Raw genomic sequence first — 17952 nt, 5'->3', positions numbered from 1 at the left:
GTATCAGTAGCTTAGAGCAATGTGTCATACACTTCACACCCCACTGAGGGTTTCTCCGGTACACAGACAGATGGGTTTGTCCACCTGCAGCTCTCAGCATAAAACACTTCAAATGCTTTCATTGAGCTCAGGCATAAAACATGCTTTAACAAGTTCTTTGTACACAAAACAGCCGACCATGAAATCTTTCAAAGGAGAAGTGCACACAACATTCAGAGAACACAAATACTGCTTACAAGCACATTGCTGAAATAATTTTATGTAAACAATCCACAATGGGAGAATTTATAATGCTCAGAATTCTGAAGTGAGCTAAAAGCTGGGTGCTTCTGGTAAAAAAAGGAATCACAGCACCCCTCAGGCCATCATTTCTAAGTAAGTGCTAAAAGGATCTCCGGTGTAAATCGCAATCTCCATTGAAGAACACTTTGCAGGTCTCTGCTTGTTTGCACTCCGGCAGCACAGCTGCTCCTGCGCAGCTCACTCAGGCAGCACTGCCCACAGAACTCACTGAGCTTGTGTTTACAGCATCGAATGGGCACAGTTCCACCAACTTCAGCAGAGATAATCTTGCTTGAGATAAAGAACAAAGGAAAGAAATTCTGTTTTTGTTTGTTTGGTTTTCATTTGTTTAGATACTACCTACACATACATAGATCAGAACAAACCCATCCCACTTCCAAGTAAAGAAAAAGATGATTACTGTAATTTACATGCAGCTTTAAAATGTATGTGACCCAGCATCACATCTTTATTAGCATTTTACAGCACTAACAACTCCACTTTCAACATGATCCAGCAGAAATGTCTTTCCACCTACTCCCCCTAAAAAATATCACTTTCCACATAAATCAACTTCACCAACTTCACCACGCTTCACCTCTTCCAAAGTGGAAGCTCACAAACGCGCTCACCTGGCAGATTTCACATAAAGGCACCTCTATGGCACAAAACCATATGATCCTTCCTATGAGGAATTACACAATTCTGATTTGCAGAGAAAGAGTTGGACAACTTTCAAGCATCTTTGCTACTCTGGATGACTCGGTGCTCCTTTCATTTGCTGCAGAACATGTTTTCAACAGACGATGCTTAATAAAGCCAACACAATGCACCCTCTTATGATATTCTCTTACATTATTTGTAAGAATGAACTAATAAACGAAAATGCAAGAAGAGAAATAACCAAGAAGCAAGCTTATTCATTAATTGCAGCTGGCCTGAAGTTTGGCAACACATCCCAAGCAATTACTGCAACAGATTTAACTTGCTTTATGTATTGCTGAAAAGAAATGGCTTTTTGTAATTTGTAAGGTCTCAGTTTTAACAAAAGGAGTGTATTTGCATACGTGCAATCCAGTGGCAACACAAATGAAGTACAAAGTGACTTCCAATTGGCAATGTTGTTGGCTTATTCAACCAACAGCCATGTTCTGATCTAACCTGCATAGTTCTTCCAGTAGTTGTCATTTTGCTTGGAAATTCACATGATACTTCCTTTCACATTATTTCAAGGCTAAGCTGGGAGCTTACAACAGTATATATGTAACAGCCCTTAAAAACCTGTCAATAAAAGTTCCCTTTAATGGATGAGCCTCAGAATTGAATAGGAACCAGAGCATAGTGCCACAGCATCTCAGTAATTGCGCCTTTAGGTTCTCCTCGCGGCTGCCTAATGCATCTCTTACACAGACCCAAAGAAACACATCGTTGGTGCTTCCTGTAGAACTGAAGGCAAAATACAATGCCACCTTCAGAGACTGTAGGAGGCATCACAAAGATGAGCACTATGAGAAATACAGTGCAAGACTTTTTTTGTAAGCAAACAATACAAAAAAAAGTTATGAAAGTTTCAAAGTTTTGTCACTGATTGTTTGTATAATTAATAATGAAGTTCTTGCCATGTATCAGACACACCCTAGGTCCATTGTGAAGCCACCTCACCTGCAGTTCCTGGATTAAGGACCTGGAAGATTCCAGGTCGAACAAACTAGAAGCTGTACCTTTGCTAACTGAGAACATTCTTTAGAGCAGGAGGCTTCCAGCACCTCCTGTCCCACCACACATCAGCCATTCCTGCACAGGGAACGTTTTGAACTTTTCTCTACCCAGAAAGCTTGTTTAATAAAACTTAGATCCTCTTAACATGAATTAGATCTGCTTCCTTCTGATGACATTATGAGACGATGTTCACAAGCGCAGTAGTCTGAATTGGCTCAGATAAAATGTGGTCTACTTTATCATAATACGATAACCGAATAAAGTTGTGTATTGAAAAGCTACCGTACAACAGCACAATGCGTTTCATAACTCCGTCGAAAAATCACCAGAAACAAAAGCGATGCCTACCGACGTACCCCCAGGCACGCGGCGGCTCGGAGTCCCGCTCCCAGCACGAGGCACGAGCAGCCCAAGGCAACACGCGGCGGCTTCAAGGCGCAACAACACGAACCGCACAGCAGCGCAGGCCACAGCCCGCGGCACCTGCGGGCGGAGCGCCCCCTGGCGGCCAAACGGCTCCGGGCGCGCCGACGGCTGCCCCCGCCGCTGCCCCGCCGCGCTCGGCTGCGGACACCGGCACTGCTGCGCCTCCGGGCGTGCGCTGCGCGTGTGCGCAAGAACGTACAGTGCGCGTGCTGTACCTGTACTGCTATCGCACCTAGAGCTGTAAGCACGTAGAGTGCGGGGCGTCAGCAGATAAATAAAGCGTAGCGTTCCGAACGTGAATTCAGAACACGGAGAAAAAGCAGTCTGTGACTTCCAACCGTTTCGTTACATGACAAAAAAAAAAAAAAACAAAACAAAAACAAAACAAAAAAAAAACAGAACTAAAACAAAACAAAGTTTTGCCAATAAATTACCGCCTGCGTACCCCACCTGTGCTAGTTCTATCTACAAGGTTATTTTGAGCAAAGGTGAGGATATGTTTATAATGCGGGCTTCGGGTAAACCTCCCCCGGGTTCAGGATCCGACCGCACAGCCCTCGAAGCGCGCACCGAATTCCTCTCCCACTCGTCCGGTTGCAGGAGCTCCGAGCTGACCGTCGGCCTTCTCACACTCTCCGGTCACCTCCCTCCCGCAGGACGCCTCTATCCTGCACGGCAGACATGCTTCTCCGGGCAGCCACGAGCCCAAGTTTGTTACACGAAGGACAAACGCCCGCAGCGAAGCCGACCCCAACTTCCTCGGCAGAAAAGAGCCCGGGAGCAGCCGAGCGCAGCTTACCTCCTCCACGGTGAGCGGCATGCAGATCCGGTACTCCTTCATCAGCATATTCCCGTGCGTCGGTGCGGAGCGGCCAGCCGAGAAGCGCTCGATGCCGCGCAGTGCTCGCGCCCGCAGCCGCGCGCGGGGCAGCGGATCGCCTTCGTGCCCTCGCGTCTCCGTGCGCGTTCGGCGCTGAGTCCGCCGCGCAGCCCCGCGAGCAGCCGGGCGGGCGGAGAACGGCAGCACAACCGCTCCTTTCTTCCCGTTCTTCCTCCTTCAGCCCGCGATCATGTGAATTTCGCACACGCACGGACCTCTACAAAGAAGTCTCGAAGCCGAAGCGCCGTCGCACGCCCAAAGACATCCGTCGGAAGCGCACGAAAGCGGCGGCCTCTCGCTGCTGTGTCAAGACATGCCCGGGGCGGCGAAAAGACCGAGCGAGCCGGAACGCGGCTGTCGCCCCGCCGGCAGGAGAGCCGCGACGCCGATTTCCGAGACAAAGGCTTTTTCTGCCGCTTCCTCCCCCGGCTGCCGAGCGCGGCTCCCGCCTCCTCCCCGACCGCCGTTGCTCCCGCTGGGCTCGGGGCAGCGCTCGGCGGCCGCGGGGCCCCGCGGTGCGGCTGGGGGCGGGCGGGCTGCGGCCGGCCTGGATGGAGCCGCGGAGCGGCAGCCCCGGCGGGGGCGCGGCTGACATCACGGCGCGGCAGGAAGGAGGGCGGGCGGCGGCCGCCGCCAATGGGGCGGATTTAAGCGTCCCGGCACGGGGAGCCGCGGGTTGGGGGAGGGGGCTCCGGGACGGGGGCACCGCGGGCTGTAGGAGCTGTGCTGGCCGCACCCCCACCCCGCTGGGACGCGCTTTGCCGGCCGCAGACAAGGCGAGGCGGCGCTCTGCGAGGGCGCAACCGGGGCTGCCCGCACGGCTCCGTTACAACAGCAGCGCGCAGTGTGTGCAGGGGAGATACCCGCACAGGATGTGAAGGCCTCACCCATTTCCCTTCTGGTCAGCCCGTCGCTATCAGCCTGCCGAATTGGCTGCACAAATAAAACTGTTTTTTTTGGTTGTTTTTTTTTTTTTTTTTTTGTCTCAGTTATTTACTTTCAAATGCCGCATGCAAAGTTCAGTGACAAAGTGTCTCCTTCCCAATCGAACAACAAAGCCAGGACCGCTGGGGGAGGCCTTTTCTTTCTTCTTCCTGATAGCTAAACCTTTTTTTTTCTAGTGTTTTTTTTCTTGTTGTTTCAGATAAATTGTTATTAATTTCCACCTCACTCTACACAGGCAGCTAACTCTGAAGCCATCTAAGAAAGCCAAGCGCTTATGTAACTGTGAATAAATCATGGCATGTGTACATTGCTGCTTCTATCAAGTGAATGGCCATAAAACACAGCTTGCAGGGAAGCCCTGTGACTGCAGTGTGAAATATAAAGCGCTGCACAGTGGCAGAAGACACACCTGCACTTTCATCTAATTTATTTGCAAAGATATGAGTGATCAAATGCCATACTGGGGGCAGCTGGACACGAATTGAGGTCTACTATGAAACGCGTTTCATAACAAGAGCAGAACCCCTCAGGTTTTCATTGGCTCTGAACGTAGATCTCAAGGCGATGTATATCATCTGAAGCGCAGGCAGGATGCAGTGCCATCTCCTGGAGCTAACGATGTAATTTTTTTGCTCCGTTCCATTAACGGCACATATTTCACACACCCTGACTTCCCGGTGGAACACAAAGAAATAGAAAATCCAGGAGCTCTGCTAACAGCCTGGGCTTTCAAGCGAGGCTTGAACAATGTGGTTTACGTCTTCTGCTTCAAATTTGACAACAGCCATTTGTAAACATCCAGCTTGTAGTCACGATCCATAACGTTGGTAGCACATACTAATGAAACTTTCATGCAAAATAGCCCAAACGAGGCAGTACCTGTAGTATCACCTATAGAGGACAGAGATCCAAATTCAGATCTACTTACTGCAATTGTGATTTATTAGTTAAATGAACTGGGGAAAAAGAATCATCTGGTCTCCTGCTGAAAAAAACACTGTAAAAACTGAACTTTGCACGGGGCCTTGAAGCGACTTCATCGCTAAGTCAAATGGAAACCAAACGCACCTCCCGTGCCTGCTGCACTGCCCCACACGTTCTGCCACAGCTCCTCCCTGCGCTGTCTGTGCACGCGTGTGGAGGGAGAAGCGGCGGCTCCGACAACAACCTTTGGAACTTGGGACTTTTTCTCAGAAGGACGTTCATCAGATGCCTTTTAGGGGACATCCTCTGTGGGTGTTGCAGTGGAAGCTGTGCCATGAGGGCTGCCCGCAGCTCCGCCCGCACCACACAGCAGTGCTGCACCCGGGGCTGCGCTACGCCACATTCACGCTGCGTTTGCCTCAGAATGCGGAGAAATGGCGTAAAATCGCGGTGGTACTGACTTCACTCCCCTTCCCCCCTTACTCACACACACATCTCCCTCACACTACGGACACGTGAAATGCGAGCATCACCACAGCGTGGGAACATCTCAGCCAGCAGCCCGAGGGGCGCTGAGGCAATTGGCGGGCAGCAAACCGCCACACCGAGTGGCGGGAAATCCCGCTCCACCGACCGCCCGCTGGCCCTGCACGGACCGCCTCACAGAGGCGCCCCCCTCACGTCCCGCCTCACCCCGCTCAGAGGTGCCCTCAGCAGCGCCTGCTTGGTGCAGTGCGGGCCCTTCCGCCGGGTTGTCCCGGTTGCGCCTGCGCGCCGCGCTCTTCCGGTGTGTGTGTGTGTGTTCGCGGGGGTACGCGGAGCAGAGCCGGGACCATGGCGGACGGCGGCGCGGAGCGGGCCGATGGCCGCATCGTGAAAATGGAGGTGGATTATAGCGCGACGGTGGACCAGCGGCTGCCCGAGTGCGAGAGGCTGGCGCAGGTGCGGAGGGGGGAAAGGCGGGCGGTGCGGATGGGCTGAGTCATGGCACCGTGCGGGCTGGGCCCGGGTTGAGCGAGGCGAGAGCGGAGGCCGGGCTGCGGGCCGAGAGGGGCCGAGCTGGAGGCTGCGGGGTGCGGGACGGGGCGGAGGTGGCCGCTCCTTACAGGAGCGCTGCGCGTCAGGCGCCTCCGTGCTGTTGTCCCGAGTCAGGATGGCGGGCGGCGCGCGGCAGCCGCGCGGTTCAGCTGTGTGCGACCCGAAAAGCAGCGGAGCCGTGGCCGCCAGCGGGGCTGTGCTGAGTAACGGCTGTGCACGGCCGCTCGGTGCGGGTACGGTGCAGCTGAGCGTTATCTACGGGACTTGTTTTGAGGTTTCTCTGTGCACCTTGTTTTGCAGTGTAGAGGCTCTCAAACCCAACAGCAATGGGACTGGGTTTGCTGTCCTGTTTCAGCAGGATGGCATCTGGTTCCTATGCACTGGCGGTGCTTTGCTTGATCAGCAGGTCTGGTCAGAGACGTTCCGGGCTGTATGGTATATTGTAGGATTTTGAAGGTAGTAGCTTTCAGATAAGAAGGCTGTGTGCTCTGCTGCCCTCAGACTGCTACTAGCACAGACGTTTTATCCCATGGGTGAAGCTCTGTGTAAGGATGGGCATCGTGGCCGTGTTTCTTTCCCACATAATATGTATGTTCAGTGGCAGTAAGAGCACATCCTTCAGACCAATGTATATACTTTGGAAGAATTTCAGTGCAATAGGTATGTTTTAGAACCAGCTTTCTTTTTCTCTCTTTTGTCGTTCATCTTCTTGTTTCTAAACATTTTGCAGTCCCAAAGCTTTTACTTTTTACTGATTTTTTTTTTTAACTTTCTTTTCCTATCGCACTAGGAGGGGAGATTGCAAGAAGTAATTGAAAACCTTCTCTCCTTGGAAAAACAAACACGAACGGTAAGTGTGGTGTGCATCATTTAGTGCTGTGTTGGTCTACACCTCCCCCCTGTTCTATTGTATTAAAGTTAAAGGGAATTGTAGCATCAGTCTTTTGTCATTCTTATCAGTGAGATGAGATACAGTGGATTTTTTTCCTCTTTATATCATAGCAATGCAAGTGACAGATCTGCAGGTTGTTTTTTCCATCACTAATACACTGCTTATCTGTTACAGGCTTCTGACATGGTTTCCACATCGCGTATCTTAGTGGCAATAGTGAAGATGTGTTATGAAGCTAAAGACTGGGATGCTCTCAATGAAAATATTATTCTTCTGTCAAAGAGAAGAAGTCAGTTAAAACAGGTGAATTTATTCCTTTGAAACAAAAGGTGAAATTGTATTATTATATCTGATTCTCCTCTATGAAGAGACTTCACAGACTTCTTGGCACTTGCATGAATACAGCGCGTTTAGCTTCTGCTGATGTTTTCTGGGAGGCATATAAAAGCCAATAATGAAACCAATGTCCAAAATTCATCTCTTTACTTTGTACCTGAGCTCCGTTCTTGGCAACACACCTGTGGCTATTTTGCTTTTGGTACATGTCAGTAGTTTTACATGGTTGTTCAACTTTACAGTCATCAGCAGTCTAAGCTGTAGACACAGTTTTAATTTTTCATGTTGTCATGAGGTATACATTAAACAGTTATTGGAATTCGCTGCGATGAAATAAGGACTAGACTTTATATGCTTGCTTTCAAAACTGTCATAACCTGGAATTCAGTTCTGTCAGAGAAATCAGCTATCAAGATTGCTGAGAATGCTTGCATTTAAGAAGGTACAAAGTGTGTTGTGCAGTGTGTTTTGTTTTTTTTTTAACCTAATTAAAGTTAGCAAAAGGCAATTTTAATGGCATCATTGCTTTAGGAAAAGAAAAGTTTACCTACTTTCTAACATGCAGAAACATGATTTTGTGTGCAAGTGGAGTACAGTTTATTTCTCTAACTTGCACAAGTTGTGGCTGAAGACGAAAGCAGCTGATTTTTCTCTCCAAGTAGTTTCTAGAAGTTTAATTCAGGTTTTTTGGAAGTAGGTATTTCAGCTGTAATTGTGGCACCTTTATCAGTGTTGTTACCAGAACGCATCCCAGTAATCTGTGCTTTCCACTGAAGGATGCCAGCCTGTTAGTGCTTAACTGCCAATCCGCAGAGATGGAAAGGATCAGTCCTACTTCCTCCTCTTCCTTCCCTTCTTGAAAAATCTGTTGGTGTCCTACAGAGGAAAAACTGCACACACTTAAGAGAAGATGTGTGATTAGATTCATCCTGCGTGCATGTTGAGTCTCTCTAGTTTAATATGAAATTATTTAGTATCTGAATGCATTTGAGAAACCTACAGTGATTTTTCTATTCTGTTATTGTACCAGGCAGTTGCTAAAATGGTCCAGCAGTGCTGCACTTACGTTGAAGACATCACAGACTTACCAGTGAAACTGCGCTTAATTGACACGTTGCGTACAGTTACAGAAGGAAAAGTAAGATTTTGTTTTAAGACTGACTATCTAAAAGGTAGAATAAAAATGCTTACCTTCTTTAAAAGCATAGCTTCTGAATGCCATTTTCCACCTTGTTCAAATGAGAGCAGAAGTATATTTTTAACTTCAGAATTTCTTTCCCAGAAAGACTACAAATATTTTCCAAATTTCATAATTAAATGACTTGCCAAAACACCAATCATATTTCCATTATGTATATATTTGGGTGTGTTATTAATGTAATAGCTCGTACATTTTAGACTTTGAAAGTGCCATTTTTCACTATTTAAAGTGTTGCATATTTGAATTAGTTGGAAATGGGCAGTTTAAATTATTTAGCAAGGTGTTATGTGCAGCTGTGGTAATCAGAAACATTATGAGTCCATTATTTACATGTGATTCCTTTTGCTTACCCCCCCCCAAAAAAGGATCTATTCTGAATGAAAGCAGGTTTGTATTAATGTTATGGCTTTTGCCTGTTCAAAGTTAGTCTGAGCTGTTAGTCAAGTATGTTTGACTTATGGCTGGTTAGGAGTGTGTGCAATAATGCAAATAGGTGCATGTTAACTTCATATCTATTTCAGTATATTTGAGCAGGCAAACTGTCGAATACTTCATTTGCTATGCAGATTCTTTTATGTTTGTGTAGGGAATGGTAAAGGCATTTGTTTAGATTAATTTGGTCCAAATAGTTTGATTTTTTCCCCCTACCCATTGTATTTTACCAGCGTATTTTTGTAGATAGCATCAACAACAGTGTATGGATGTACGTGCAATTAATTAATTGCATAAAAACATGAAGGAGATGTTTTATAGGGCTGTGGTCTTGTAGTTTATGTCCTTTTCTAGAAAATTCCAGAACTCCCATTGCTATTTCTGATTTCAGATATACGTGGAAATCGAGCGTGCTCGCCTGACAAAGACACTCGCAACAATAAAAGAGCAGAACGGGGAAGTGAAAGAGGCTGCCTCTATTCTGCAGGAATTGCAGGTAACACACTGCGTAGTCACAGTTACCTCAGTGATAGAGATTAATGCTGAAACTTCATCATCTACATCTGCAGAAAATGCCTGGAATGAGATTAACTGTTACGAGTGAGATTGTAGCTCAGTTTTAAGTGCTCTCGTTGGTTCTGTTGTTAAATTTCAAGGAATATTTCTCTTTAGGAAAACAAATTTCAGTTTGCTTTGCGCAGTCGTACAGTGAGTTGCACATTAGTGATTGTTGTTTGTTTTTTTTTGTGTGTGTGTGAAAGTAAAGGCTGTAATTCAAAATTAACCTTTTCACCATTTTCACTTGCTCTGGAACAGCTGGGTCTGTTTTTTGTTTTTGTGAATCACAGAATGCTTCTCTGTTTTACGTGTCTGACCCTGATGCAGTGCTAAAAGGTTGCATTTTCATTTTAGGTGGAAACTTACGGTTCAATGGAAAAGAAAGAACGCGTAGAATTTATCCTTGAGCAGATGAGGCTCTGTCTAGCTGTAAAAGATTACATTCGGACTCAAATTATCAGCAAAAAAATTAATACAAAATTTTTTCAAGAAGAAAACACAGAAGTAAGTCATTTGAGGATTTTTTCCTCCTTATTTTGATCTGTCATGCTTTCTTTGAGGTCCACGTGTATTTAAATCTTCTGTTTTCTGGGATGGATTTGGATTTCATTTACATGGCTAATAGAACTGTTGTAATTCCACTGTTTCAGAAACTAAAATTGAAATACTACAACCTAATGATCCAGCTGGATCAACACGAAGGCTCCTACCTCTCCATTTGTAAGCACTACAGAGCCATTTATGATACTCCATGTATTCAAGCTGAGAGTGAAAAGTGGCAACAGGTAAAAACAACAACACAAGGAAGCAGACACAGCAAACAAAATGTCTGTATTTTCACGTGGCAAATACTTGTTCACCCATGTCATTACCAGACCAATTTACAATAGATTAAGTTGCTCTTAAGTCTGTTCTTGTTACATTTAAATACCACGTTATCTTAACAAATTGGGTAGTTGAGAATGGGTGTAATACAGTTGATTTCAAAAGAATATTTATACCCAATTTCTACCCTTTTATACCATATTTCTACCCTTTCTACCCAATTTATACTCTTCTACTGTTGTATATAAAATGGGAATGTTTCACGTTTAATTAAGAAAAAAAATCTTTGAAAATTTGGAATTTTAGTTCACCTGTATCAATTTAAATATATTGCTATGAAGGGAGGTGTGTTTCTGCAAGATAGCCTCAATTTCACTTTGACTTCTTAATATGTTTGGCATAATGTTTTTTTGTGTTAAATTCTAAGCTCTGCAGAATAGTTTTCAATGCTTCTGTTTAATTATGGAAAAAAAAAATCACTCTTTCTTATCGCAGGCACTGAAGAGCGTTGTTCTTTATGTTATTCTTTCACCTTATGACAATGAACAATCTGACTTGGTGCACAGAATTAGTAGTGACAAAAAGCTAGAAGAAATCCCGAAGTATAAGTAAGTGCTCTTTCTAATAAACAGTTCTCAGGCCTCTCTCTTACAGTGGCTATGTAAGTGCAATCTGTTTATGCTGAGTCTGCTGCAAGCATTTTAGCATTTATTGTATGAAAAATACTGCAAAACTTTCATGGTTGTGTTAGAAGTTAAAATAAATATCTGTTTATAAGAGAAAACTCTTCATTAGAGATAGTTGCACTTTAATTGTCCCTGTAAAGTATTAGAGTTTATACTTATGAAGAACAGTGAATATTAATGGTAATGAAAACATTTTAAATGACTTATCTGATGTAATTAAGTATGAAATATGCCTTAATGATAAGGGATTGTTAATCACCCTTAGTAAATCATTTGCAGAGACCTCCTAAAATTATTTACCACCATGGAGTTGATGCGATGGACTGCCCTAGTTGAAGAGTATGGGAAGGAATTGAGAGAAGGATCCCTTGACAGTCCTGCAACAGATGTTTTTGGCTGTACAGAGGAAGGTGAAAAGAGATGGAAAGATTTAAAGAACAGAGTTGTGGAACATGTAAGCATGGCTCATCCTTTACAAATTAGCTGTGTATGCTATGTCTGACTTTTTGTTTGCCATACTTTTGTTACAGAGGTGTTTTTCATGTAGGAAAGCAGCAGATAAGTTGCATTTTCCATTATGTTCTGTTTTTCAATTGTTTTTTTGTCCGTATGTGCATAGAACAGATACACATTTGGCCAGAAAAAAGAGCATATTGTGCTCAAATTCTAAGGTTTACGTTTCAGTAGAGTAAAAACTTGTGTTGCTTTGCCTTAAATTAATAATTAGTTGATTTTGTTACTTTTAATAATTTGTCACACAGAGGCTATTAATTATACGTTTCACAAGCATGATAACTGTCCACAACTCATTTACATAATTTATGCTGGACTGCCATTAGAGCACTATAGCTCCTAATCTGCTTTTAACATTGACTTTTATATTTTTGCAGCCTGCCTCAATTATATTTTGCACATAACCCTCTACTCTGAACACTTTTATTCCAGAATATTAGAATAATGGCTAAATATTATACCAGAATTACAATGAAGAGAATGGCACAGCTCCTGGATCTGTCCGTTGACGTAAGTGTTGTCTTTATGAAAGGGGAATAGAAGTGTTTGTGTGTGTGTGTATTTGCTTGTGGCAAGAATATAAGTACTCAGCAGAGTAACATTCTTTTGATTTTTTTTTTTTTTTTTTTTTTAACCTTTTTTCTTAAGAAGCTCTGAAAACAGTGCTGTGGACCATCCCTGCTTTGTTTTACAGACTAAGCAGAAAGACCCAGCATTGTAGAAAAAAAATATTTCCGGATTTATGTGCGTGTGTTTATTATTGTCCATGGATGGATGGATGCAAGCAGCAATAGATATTGTATGTCACTGTAATACTCTTCACATCTCATTCCACTGTACTACCAGTGCTCTTCAGCTTTTACCAGGAAGAACAGTGTGCTGTAGTGATAGGAAGCATTAACTGAGCTTCTGTTCAATGGGCTCTTTAGATGGGAAGCAGTGGAAAAGCCTGATGGAGTAGTAGTATGTTAATCTGTCCAGTGTCAGGACCTGAGTGTTTATTTCATGCCATTATGGAAATCAGGAAAGGTTTTTTGTTTTTTTTAAATCCAGACAGAACTGGTTGTCACAGTGCACGTGTCCACAAGGCAAAAGCTGATACTAAAAGTGGGTTTGTGCTCAAGGTCCTATTTCAGTGCTGGATCTCCTTATCCTGTATTTCACTGTGAAAAAGCTCTTGTCAATGAGTGAGGAAATCTGACTTGAAGATAGAGGGTTTCTCATCCTTAATTCACAGTGGTTTTCCTATGTCTTGCTTGTCAGAAATTGCAGTCTGATATCTGTGTAGCCAGGTACTCTGAAGAGTAGAGGACTGTTGGTGTAGTATGTTAAATACTGAGTGTCACAAAAGATAATCAGATGTAGGTCAAATGAGAAAGAAAAAATTTTGAATAGATGGTGCTAGTAGCTTGCTGTGCCAACATGGAATATCATAGTATTATGCTGTTTTTAAACAGTGTTGTTCAAGCTGGATTTCTGCTAGGTTCCTTGTGCTTTAATGCTGTTTGGGTGGACTTCTGATGCTTTGAAGGTAAAAATGCTGTTTCCTTGACTTAGTGCTGTTTGTCTTTGCAGGAATCGGAGGAGTTCCTGTCTAACCTAGTAGTTAACAAGACCATCTTTGCTAAAGTAGACAGGCTGGCAGGAATTATCAATTTCCAGAGGCCTAAGGATCCAAACAATATACTGAATGACTGGTCTCACAAGCTGAACTCACTAATGGCCCTAGTTAACAAAACCACACATCTCATTGCCAAAGAGGAGATGATACATAACCTACAGTAAGGTGCCTCAATAATCTCAGTGCTTTTAAAGAAGGCATTAAATCTTCATAATAGAGACTATTATTACAGTGTGTATATGTTTTTTTTCTCCTTGTCAGGGCTTCCTGGTCTAAAATTTAGGACATAATTCTGAAATTCCTGTTGACAGTTGAGTTCCCTTGATTATTCATTCAGTTGTTAAACATTTTTGCTACAATTGGTGAAAGAACATAATAAAACTGTATTGCCTGTATAATGGTAGTCTTGTGATTTATTATCTTCCATTTATGCTTTTATCTGGATAATTCATGACTCTATGGTTATTTTGTTGCAGGAATGTTTTCGAGGCTAAGATTGAGAGGACATACTGTAAATAAAGTTAAAAACTTTAGCATATCACCTCAGTGTAAAGACACTACTACTCAAAACATACTAATTGAAATTATGTCAGAGGTCAACAGCAAGGCATGCCTGCTTCTTAAAAAATGCACTGGGATGTTTGATCTTAACAGCATGGGATGAAACAATTACATTGATCTGAACTTTGTAGTTTATCTGCTGTGTACTTTCAACATCCCCTCAGTGCTGTTCGCTGCTCCCCACTCTCCTTTTTGTGGTTCAAATTAAAAATGAGCAAGAATTAGTTGGAATATCCTTACTTTAGAAGCTACATGTGTTTAAGGAGTCTGTGTTGATGAAATATTACCCTTGGATAATTACATAGGAAGATTAAAGTTGAGATCATTTGTACGTTGGAGGACACTGGAGGAATTCCAGGGGAATTTTCATGCTGCAAAATCAGATCTTGCTACTCCTCACTCTAGCGATCAGCCTAGAAAGTTTGCTTTGTTGTTTAATAAGATGAAGAATTACTGTTGCTATCTAACCTCAGGTCTACCACTGACTTGTTTGTGGCAGAGGGTAAACCACTTAACTTCTGTTAGTTTCCCATGACTGCTGCTTCTGAGGGAGTTCAAAAAAATTACAAAGATCTTGTGTGCTAAGCCTTGGAACATAACTTCTATTATTGCAATCAGTCTGGAGCTTCTGTTGAGAAAGATCTCTTTCATTTTCCAGAGGTGAAAAATCTACTGGCATGTTAGGCTGCAGGGTCTATGAGGCAATTCAGTGCTGTATATAATTGTGCTTACTAATTGCCCACGTTAATTATAATGGGGTTTCCTGACTAGCTTCAGAACACATCACAAGAGAAGCTGATAGAAAATTAGGTCTTCTCTACTGGAGTTTATGGAAAGCTGTTTTCAAGAGAACAGAGTGAACTTTATCATAGAATGGAAATCTGTTTTCTGAATGTCTTGTGAAAGCAAAAGTCTGAGAAGAGGGAAAAAAAAAAAAAAAGCAGCACTGTAAGTTTGTAATAATTAGTTTTGTTTTGAAAATGTAGAAACTAAACTGAGTGTGCAACTCAGGGGAGAGCCCGGGCTTTTTGGCTACCAGCTTTCCAACAGCCCTGAAGGAAGTGAGGGTTCCAACTCTTCCAGAATTTGTGCCACACCTTTCAGAACTCTGCTCAGATCTGCTTTGTGGCAGGGCGCCTAGTAGCCCTAAGTGGCCTCAGGTTTTCAAACTCATGCTTTTTGGCATAGAGCCTAGATTCTCCAAGGTCCTTGGCATGTCTCCTAGCTTCACAGGATCATGAGAAGCCCTGTGAGTAGTCACGATTTGCAGAATCTTGATTTAAGGGTAGGGAGACTGGATGTGTTAGTACTGTGTGTTCAGGGCTTCCTTGCAGTTACAGTCCTCAGGAGGTTGTGCCATCTGAATTTCCAGCAAGAAGCTGTGGTTTTCAGATCTGAAAAGATTTTGAAATCATAAAATGTGTAAAAAAATAAATTAAGTTAAAAAATATAACTGAACATGATATTGCTGGAGATTTTTTAATTATAAATCTCAGCATTATAATTAGTCTCTACAACTATCACTTGTTGCACTTCTGAGGATCTGAGTCCTGTCAAGTCTCATGATGCTCGGCAGAGGTTCATTGTTTTAGTCCCTCTCATGCCTCTCTATTGTGACTGTGGCATTTCTGACATTTCCAACTGCTACTGTTACTTTTTTTTCTGCTCACAGACTCAATGTAACCCACTGTTCCTCATCTCCCCGGAGAGCAGGAAGAGATGATGCATCCAGTACAAAAAACTCGTGTTCCTCAACAGAAGTCCAGTACTGTGATGCTCTCATCATGAAATCCCCTTGGTGAGCATAGCACATGGGGATTCCAGGAACTTGAGAAGTCTGGGCAGTTCTGGAAATGTGAGTGAGTAGTCAGCACATAACATATGTTTCTGCCTAGCCCATGCTCAGTGAAGACCTGGCTTCTCAGCCCAGCCTCTGTCCACTCAAATCTTCTGCAGTACAATTAACTAGTTCACAAAATTGAGCAAAACCTGCTTCATACAGGGGCTAAGAACTTTAAGTCAAAGCAGTAAAAAGAGCATCAGTTGTTGAACAAATCCTTCCCCCTATAACTCACCAGCTACACAAATTTTTCCTAGTGCAGTATAAAGAAATCCTTTGAGAAGAAAGGGATTCAAAAATTAATGACAGCTTATGTGAAAAATAAAGCCAGCAACACTTTACCTCACCCCAGAGGATACATACTTTTTTTTTTTTACAAATAGACATAAGTCATTCAATTTCTGATTAAAAAAAATAATGAAATATTCCTTGCATATTCCTACAAAAAAATTCATCCATAATATATAAGCTCAAGTAGGAATTGGACACAACTGTTCTCCAAAATAAAAGCCATTTGCATTGCAGCAGCCTATACAATGTTATATAGGTCCTAAATGTGTTTTCACCTTCATTTGACCGTAACTGCTGTGTCCATTACCGCAGGGCGCTGCTTGGCTTCTGCAGAGCCCATGGGAAAAAACCTACCAAACCTACCTGCCAGCAGGCCATGTAGGCTCGCTGGGGACGTGTGTGAGGCACGCAGCCCCAGAGCAGCAGCAGCATGGCCTAGGGCAGGTTCTGCAGGACTGCTTCTGCCCTCCTGAAATGGCGGCCCCAGCAACTGCGCTCCCCTCTGGGAGGGCCTTCTGTGGAGCGCTGGAACAGAGCCCCCCAGACCTGTAAAGTCAATTTAAAAATGGACTGACCTAAGTCTGGGGCCGCAAATGCAAAAGACTCGTTTTTAAAACGTATTTCCTTTTGTATTTTCATTTTTGCGAGGAGCTCTCCTTATAAACATGTTACTGATGAATATTGAAAGTATTCCTGGGCACAAGTACCTTCTTGCAGCGGCAGTGCATCAGAGGCTCGGCTGGTGGTTGCTCTTCAAAGAGTTAGAAGGCGTTAAGCATAGATTTAAATATAAATGTATTTAGGAAAATCCAATACTCACATGATCTAAATCTTACAGTTATTTTAATTAAAGTAGAAAAGTTTAAAAAAAAAACCAAAGCAACACAACAACTGAACAACTGGAATCTTGCTGATAAATGCAAGGAAGGTGCTGAAGCAGCCGCTGTCCCATCACAGCTCAGGAGGAGCACGGCGATGTGAGGGGCCAGAAAAAAACGTTGCGAAACAGCCTCGGCATCAAGCAGCGTTGGCCAAACGCGTTTTGCAAAGTAGGGTTGTCTTTTTTTTTTATTGTTTTTTTTTGGGAGGGGGGGATTCGTGCCCAGCCAGCAACACGTTACCGGCGGTCCTTCAGCAAAACGAGATGGAGTTTATTCCGTCATCTAACCGCAGCCCTTCCGCAGGGATCCAGTTTTTCACACGTTTCGCAGCGGTAGCCGTAAACAAAGGACAGAGAAGGGAAGCCCGACCCGCTCGGCTCGGGGCGCTCCCAGCTCTCCCCGCTCAGGCGGGCACCCGAGGGCCGCCCCGCCGGGACCTGCCGGCCTTGGCAGCCGCTGTGAGCGTGTGGAGGCGGCGACGGGATTCCAAGGAAACGGGAGGGGGGCAAAAACAACGCCCCCAACCCCGGCCAAAATAATAATAATAATAAAAAACAATAATAAAAAAACAACCCTAAAAAAAGTAAAGAAGGACAGAAGAAAGCGCCTGCCGGTCTCCAGCCCGCCGGCAGTGCCCCCTCACACGGCGGTCAGAGCAGAGCCGCGGCCCCAGCTCCCACAGCTCCCATCGCCCCCGGGTCCCCGAGGTGCGGCTCACGGCCTCGGTCCCACAGCCGCCTCACCCCGACCCCGCCGATCCCGCCCGGCCGCCCTCCGCCTTCCCCCGCTGCCCGCCGGGCCGGGAGGAGGGCGGGGGAGGGTTTTCCCACAATGCTTTGTGGGGACGTTGACAAGTGGATCCAAGATGGCGTAGAAAGTAATGACAGGTAAGTCAGGACTTCCCCATTCGCCCCTCGCGAGGGCCGAAGGCGGCGGGGCCGGGCCGGGGGGACCCGCACGAGGAGCTCGGGGGGCTCCCGGCGCCCCTCCGGCGGTCGAAGGGCCGGGAGGAGCGCGCGGGGCGGGCCGGGGGCTGAGCGGTGCCGGCTGGAGCGGGCCCAGCGTCTGCGGAGGGCCCTGCGGCGGCGGCCGCTCGGGGGC

At 44.8% G+C, this 17952-nt stretch overlaps 3 protein-coding genes across 9 annotated transcripts in view; 2 read left to right on the top strand and 1 right to left on the bottom strand.

Moving 5' to 3' along the window:
* Window positions 1–3366, bottom strand: part of PITPNC1 (phosphatidylinositol transfer protein cytoplasmic 1) — a 69709-nt gene extending 66343 nt beyond the window's left edge. For all 4 annotated transcript variants that reach the window (XM_042832854.1, XM_042832857.1, XM_042832858.1 and 1 more), the window contains exon 1: window positions 3227–3366. In XM_042832854.1, the coding sequence (XP_042688788.1) occupies window positions 3227–3274 (48 nt within the window). In that variant the 5' untranslated portion in view covers window positions 3275–3366. The remainder of the gene's footprint in view (window positions 1–3226) is intronic.
* A 2581-nt stretch (window positions 3367–5947) lies between these two features.
* On the top strand, window positions 5948–13673 carry PSMD12 (proteasome 26S subunit, non-ATPase 12). 2 transcript variants are annotated; one of them, XM_042833114.1, is made up of 11 exons: window positions 5950–6118; window positions 7005–7064; window positions 7281–7409; window positions 8473–8580; window positions 9467–9571; window positions 9988–10137; window positions 10284–10418; window positions 10954–11066; window positions 11424–11598; window positions 12090–12167; window positions 13233–13673. In XM_042833114.1, exons 1-11 carry the CDS (start codon window positions 6011–6013, stop codon window positions 13440–13442), a joined length of 1371 nt encoding a protein of 456 aa, XP_042689048.1. In that variant the 5' UTR covers window positions 5950–6010; the 3' UTR covers window positions 13443–13673. The 2 variants fall into 2 exon arrangements, with proteins under 2 accessions (XP_042689049.1, XP_042689048.1); XM_042833115.1 differs by lacking the exon at window positions 13233–13673 and having other exon boundaries at window positions 5948–6118; window positions 12035–12122.
* A 4007-nt stretch (window positions 13674–17680) lies between these two features.
* The window catches only part of HELZ (helicase with zinc finger), a 72595-nt gene continuing 72323 nt past the window's right edge, over window positions 17681–17952 (top strand). For 2 of the 3 annotated variants that reach the window (XM_042832908.1, XM_042832907.1), the window contains exon 1: window positions 17687–17738. Coding sequence is in view for 1 of the 3 variants with exons in the window: in XM_042832909.1 (XP_042688843.1) it covers window positions 17732–17738 (7 nt within the window). In the remaining 2 variants the exon portion in view is untranslated. Of the gene's footprint in view, window positions 17739–17952 lie in introns of all 3 variants that reach the window. The other variant, XM_042832909.1, reaches the window with a different exon arrangement.

This window comes from Centrocercus urophasianus, unplaced genomic scaffold (assembly GCF_019232065.1).
Source record: "Centrocercus urophasianus isolate 14NV4802_14NV808 unplaced genomic scaffold, USGS_Curo_1.0 seq_40, whole genome shotgun sequence".
NCBI lineage: Eukaryota > Metazoa > Chordata > Aves > Galliformes > Phasianidae > Centrocercus > Centrocercus urophasianus.
The sequence above is the reverse complement of the archived record's forward strand: the minus strand, read 5'-3'. Positions and strand labels throughout refer to the sequence as shown.

What these genes read in the sequence shown, in the direction of transcription:
- PSMD12 (XM_042833114.1), top strand. Translation starts at nt 6,011, where the DNA reads ATGGCGGACGGCGGCGCGGAGCGGGCCGATGGCCGCATCGTGAAAATG. An exon ending in GAAGAAGTCAGTTAAAACAG is followed by an intron (nt 7,410 to 8,472) that starts GTGAATTTATTC and finishes TTATTGTACCAG; the next exon opens with GCAGTTGCTAAAATGGTCCA. An exon ending in AGAACAGAGTTGTGGAACAT is followed by an intron (nt 11,599 to 12,089) that starts GTAAGCATGGCT and finishes CTTTTATTCCAG; the next exon opens with AATATTAGAATAATGGCTAA.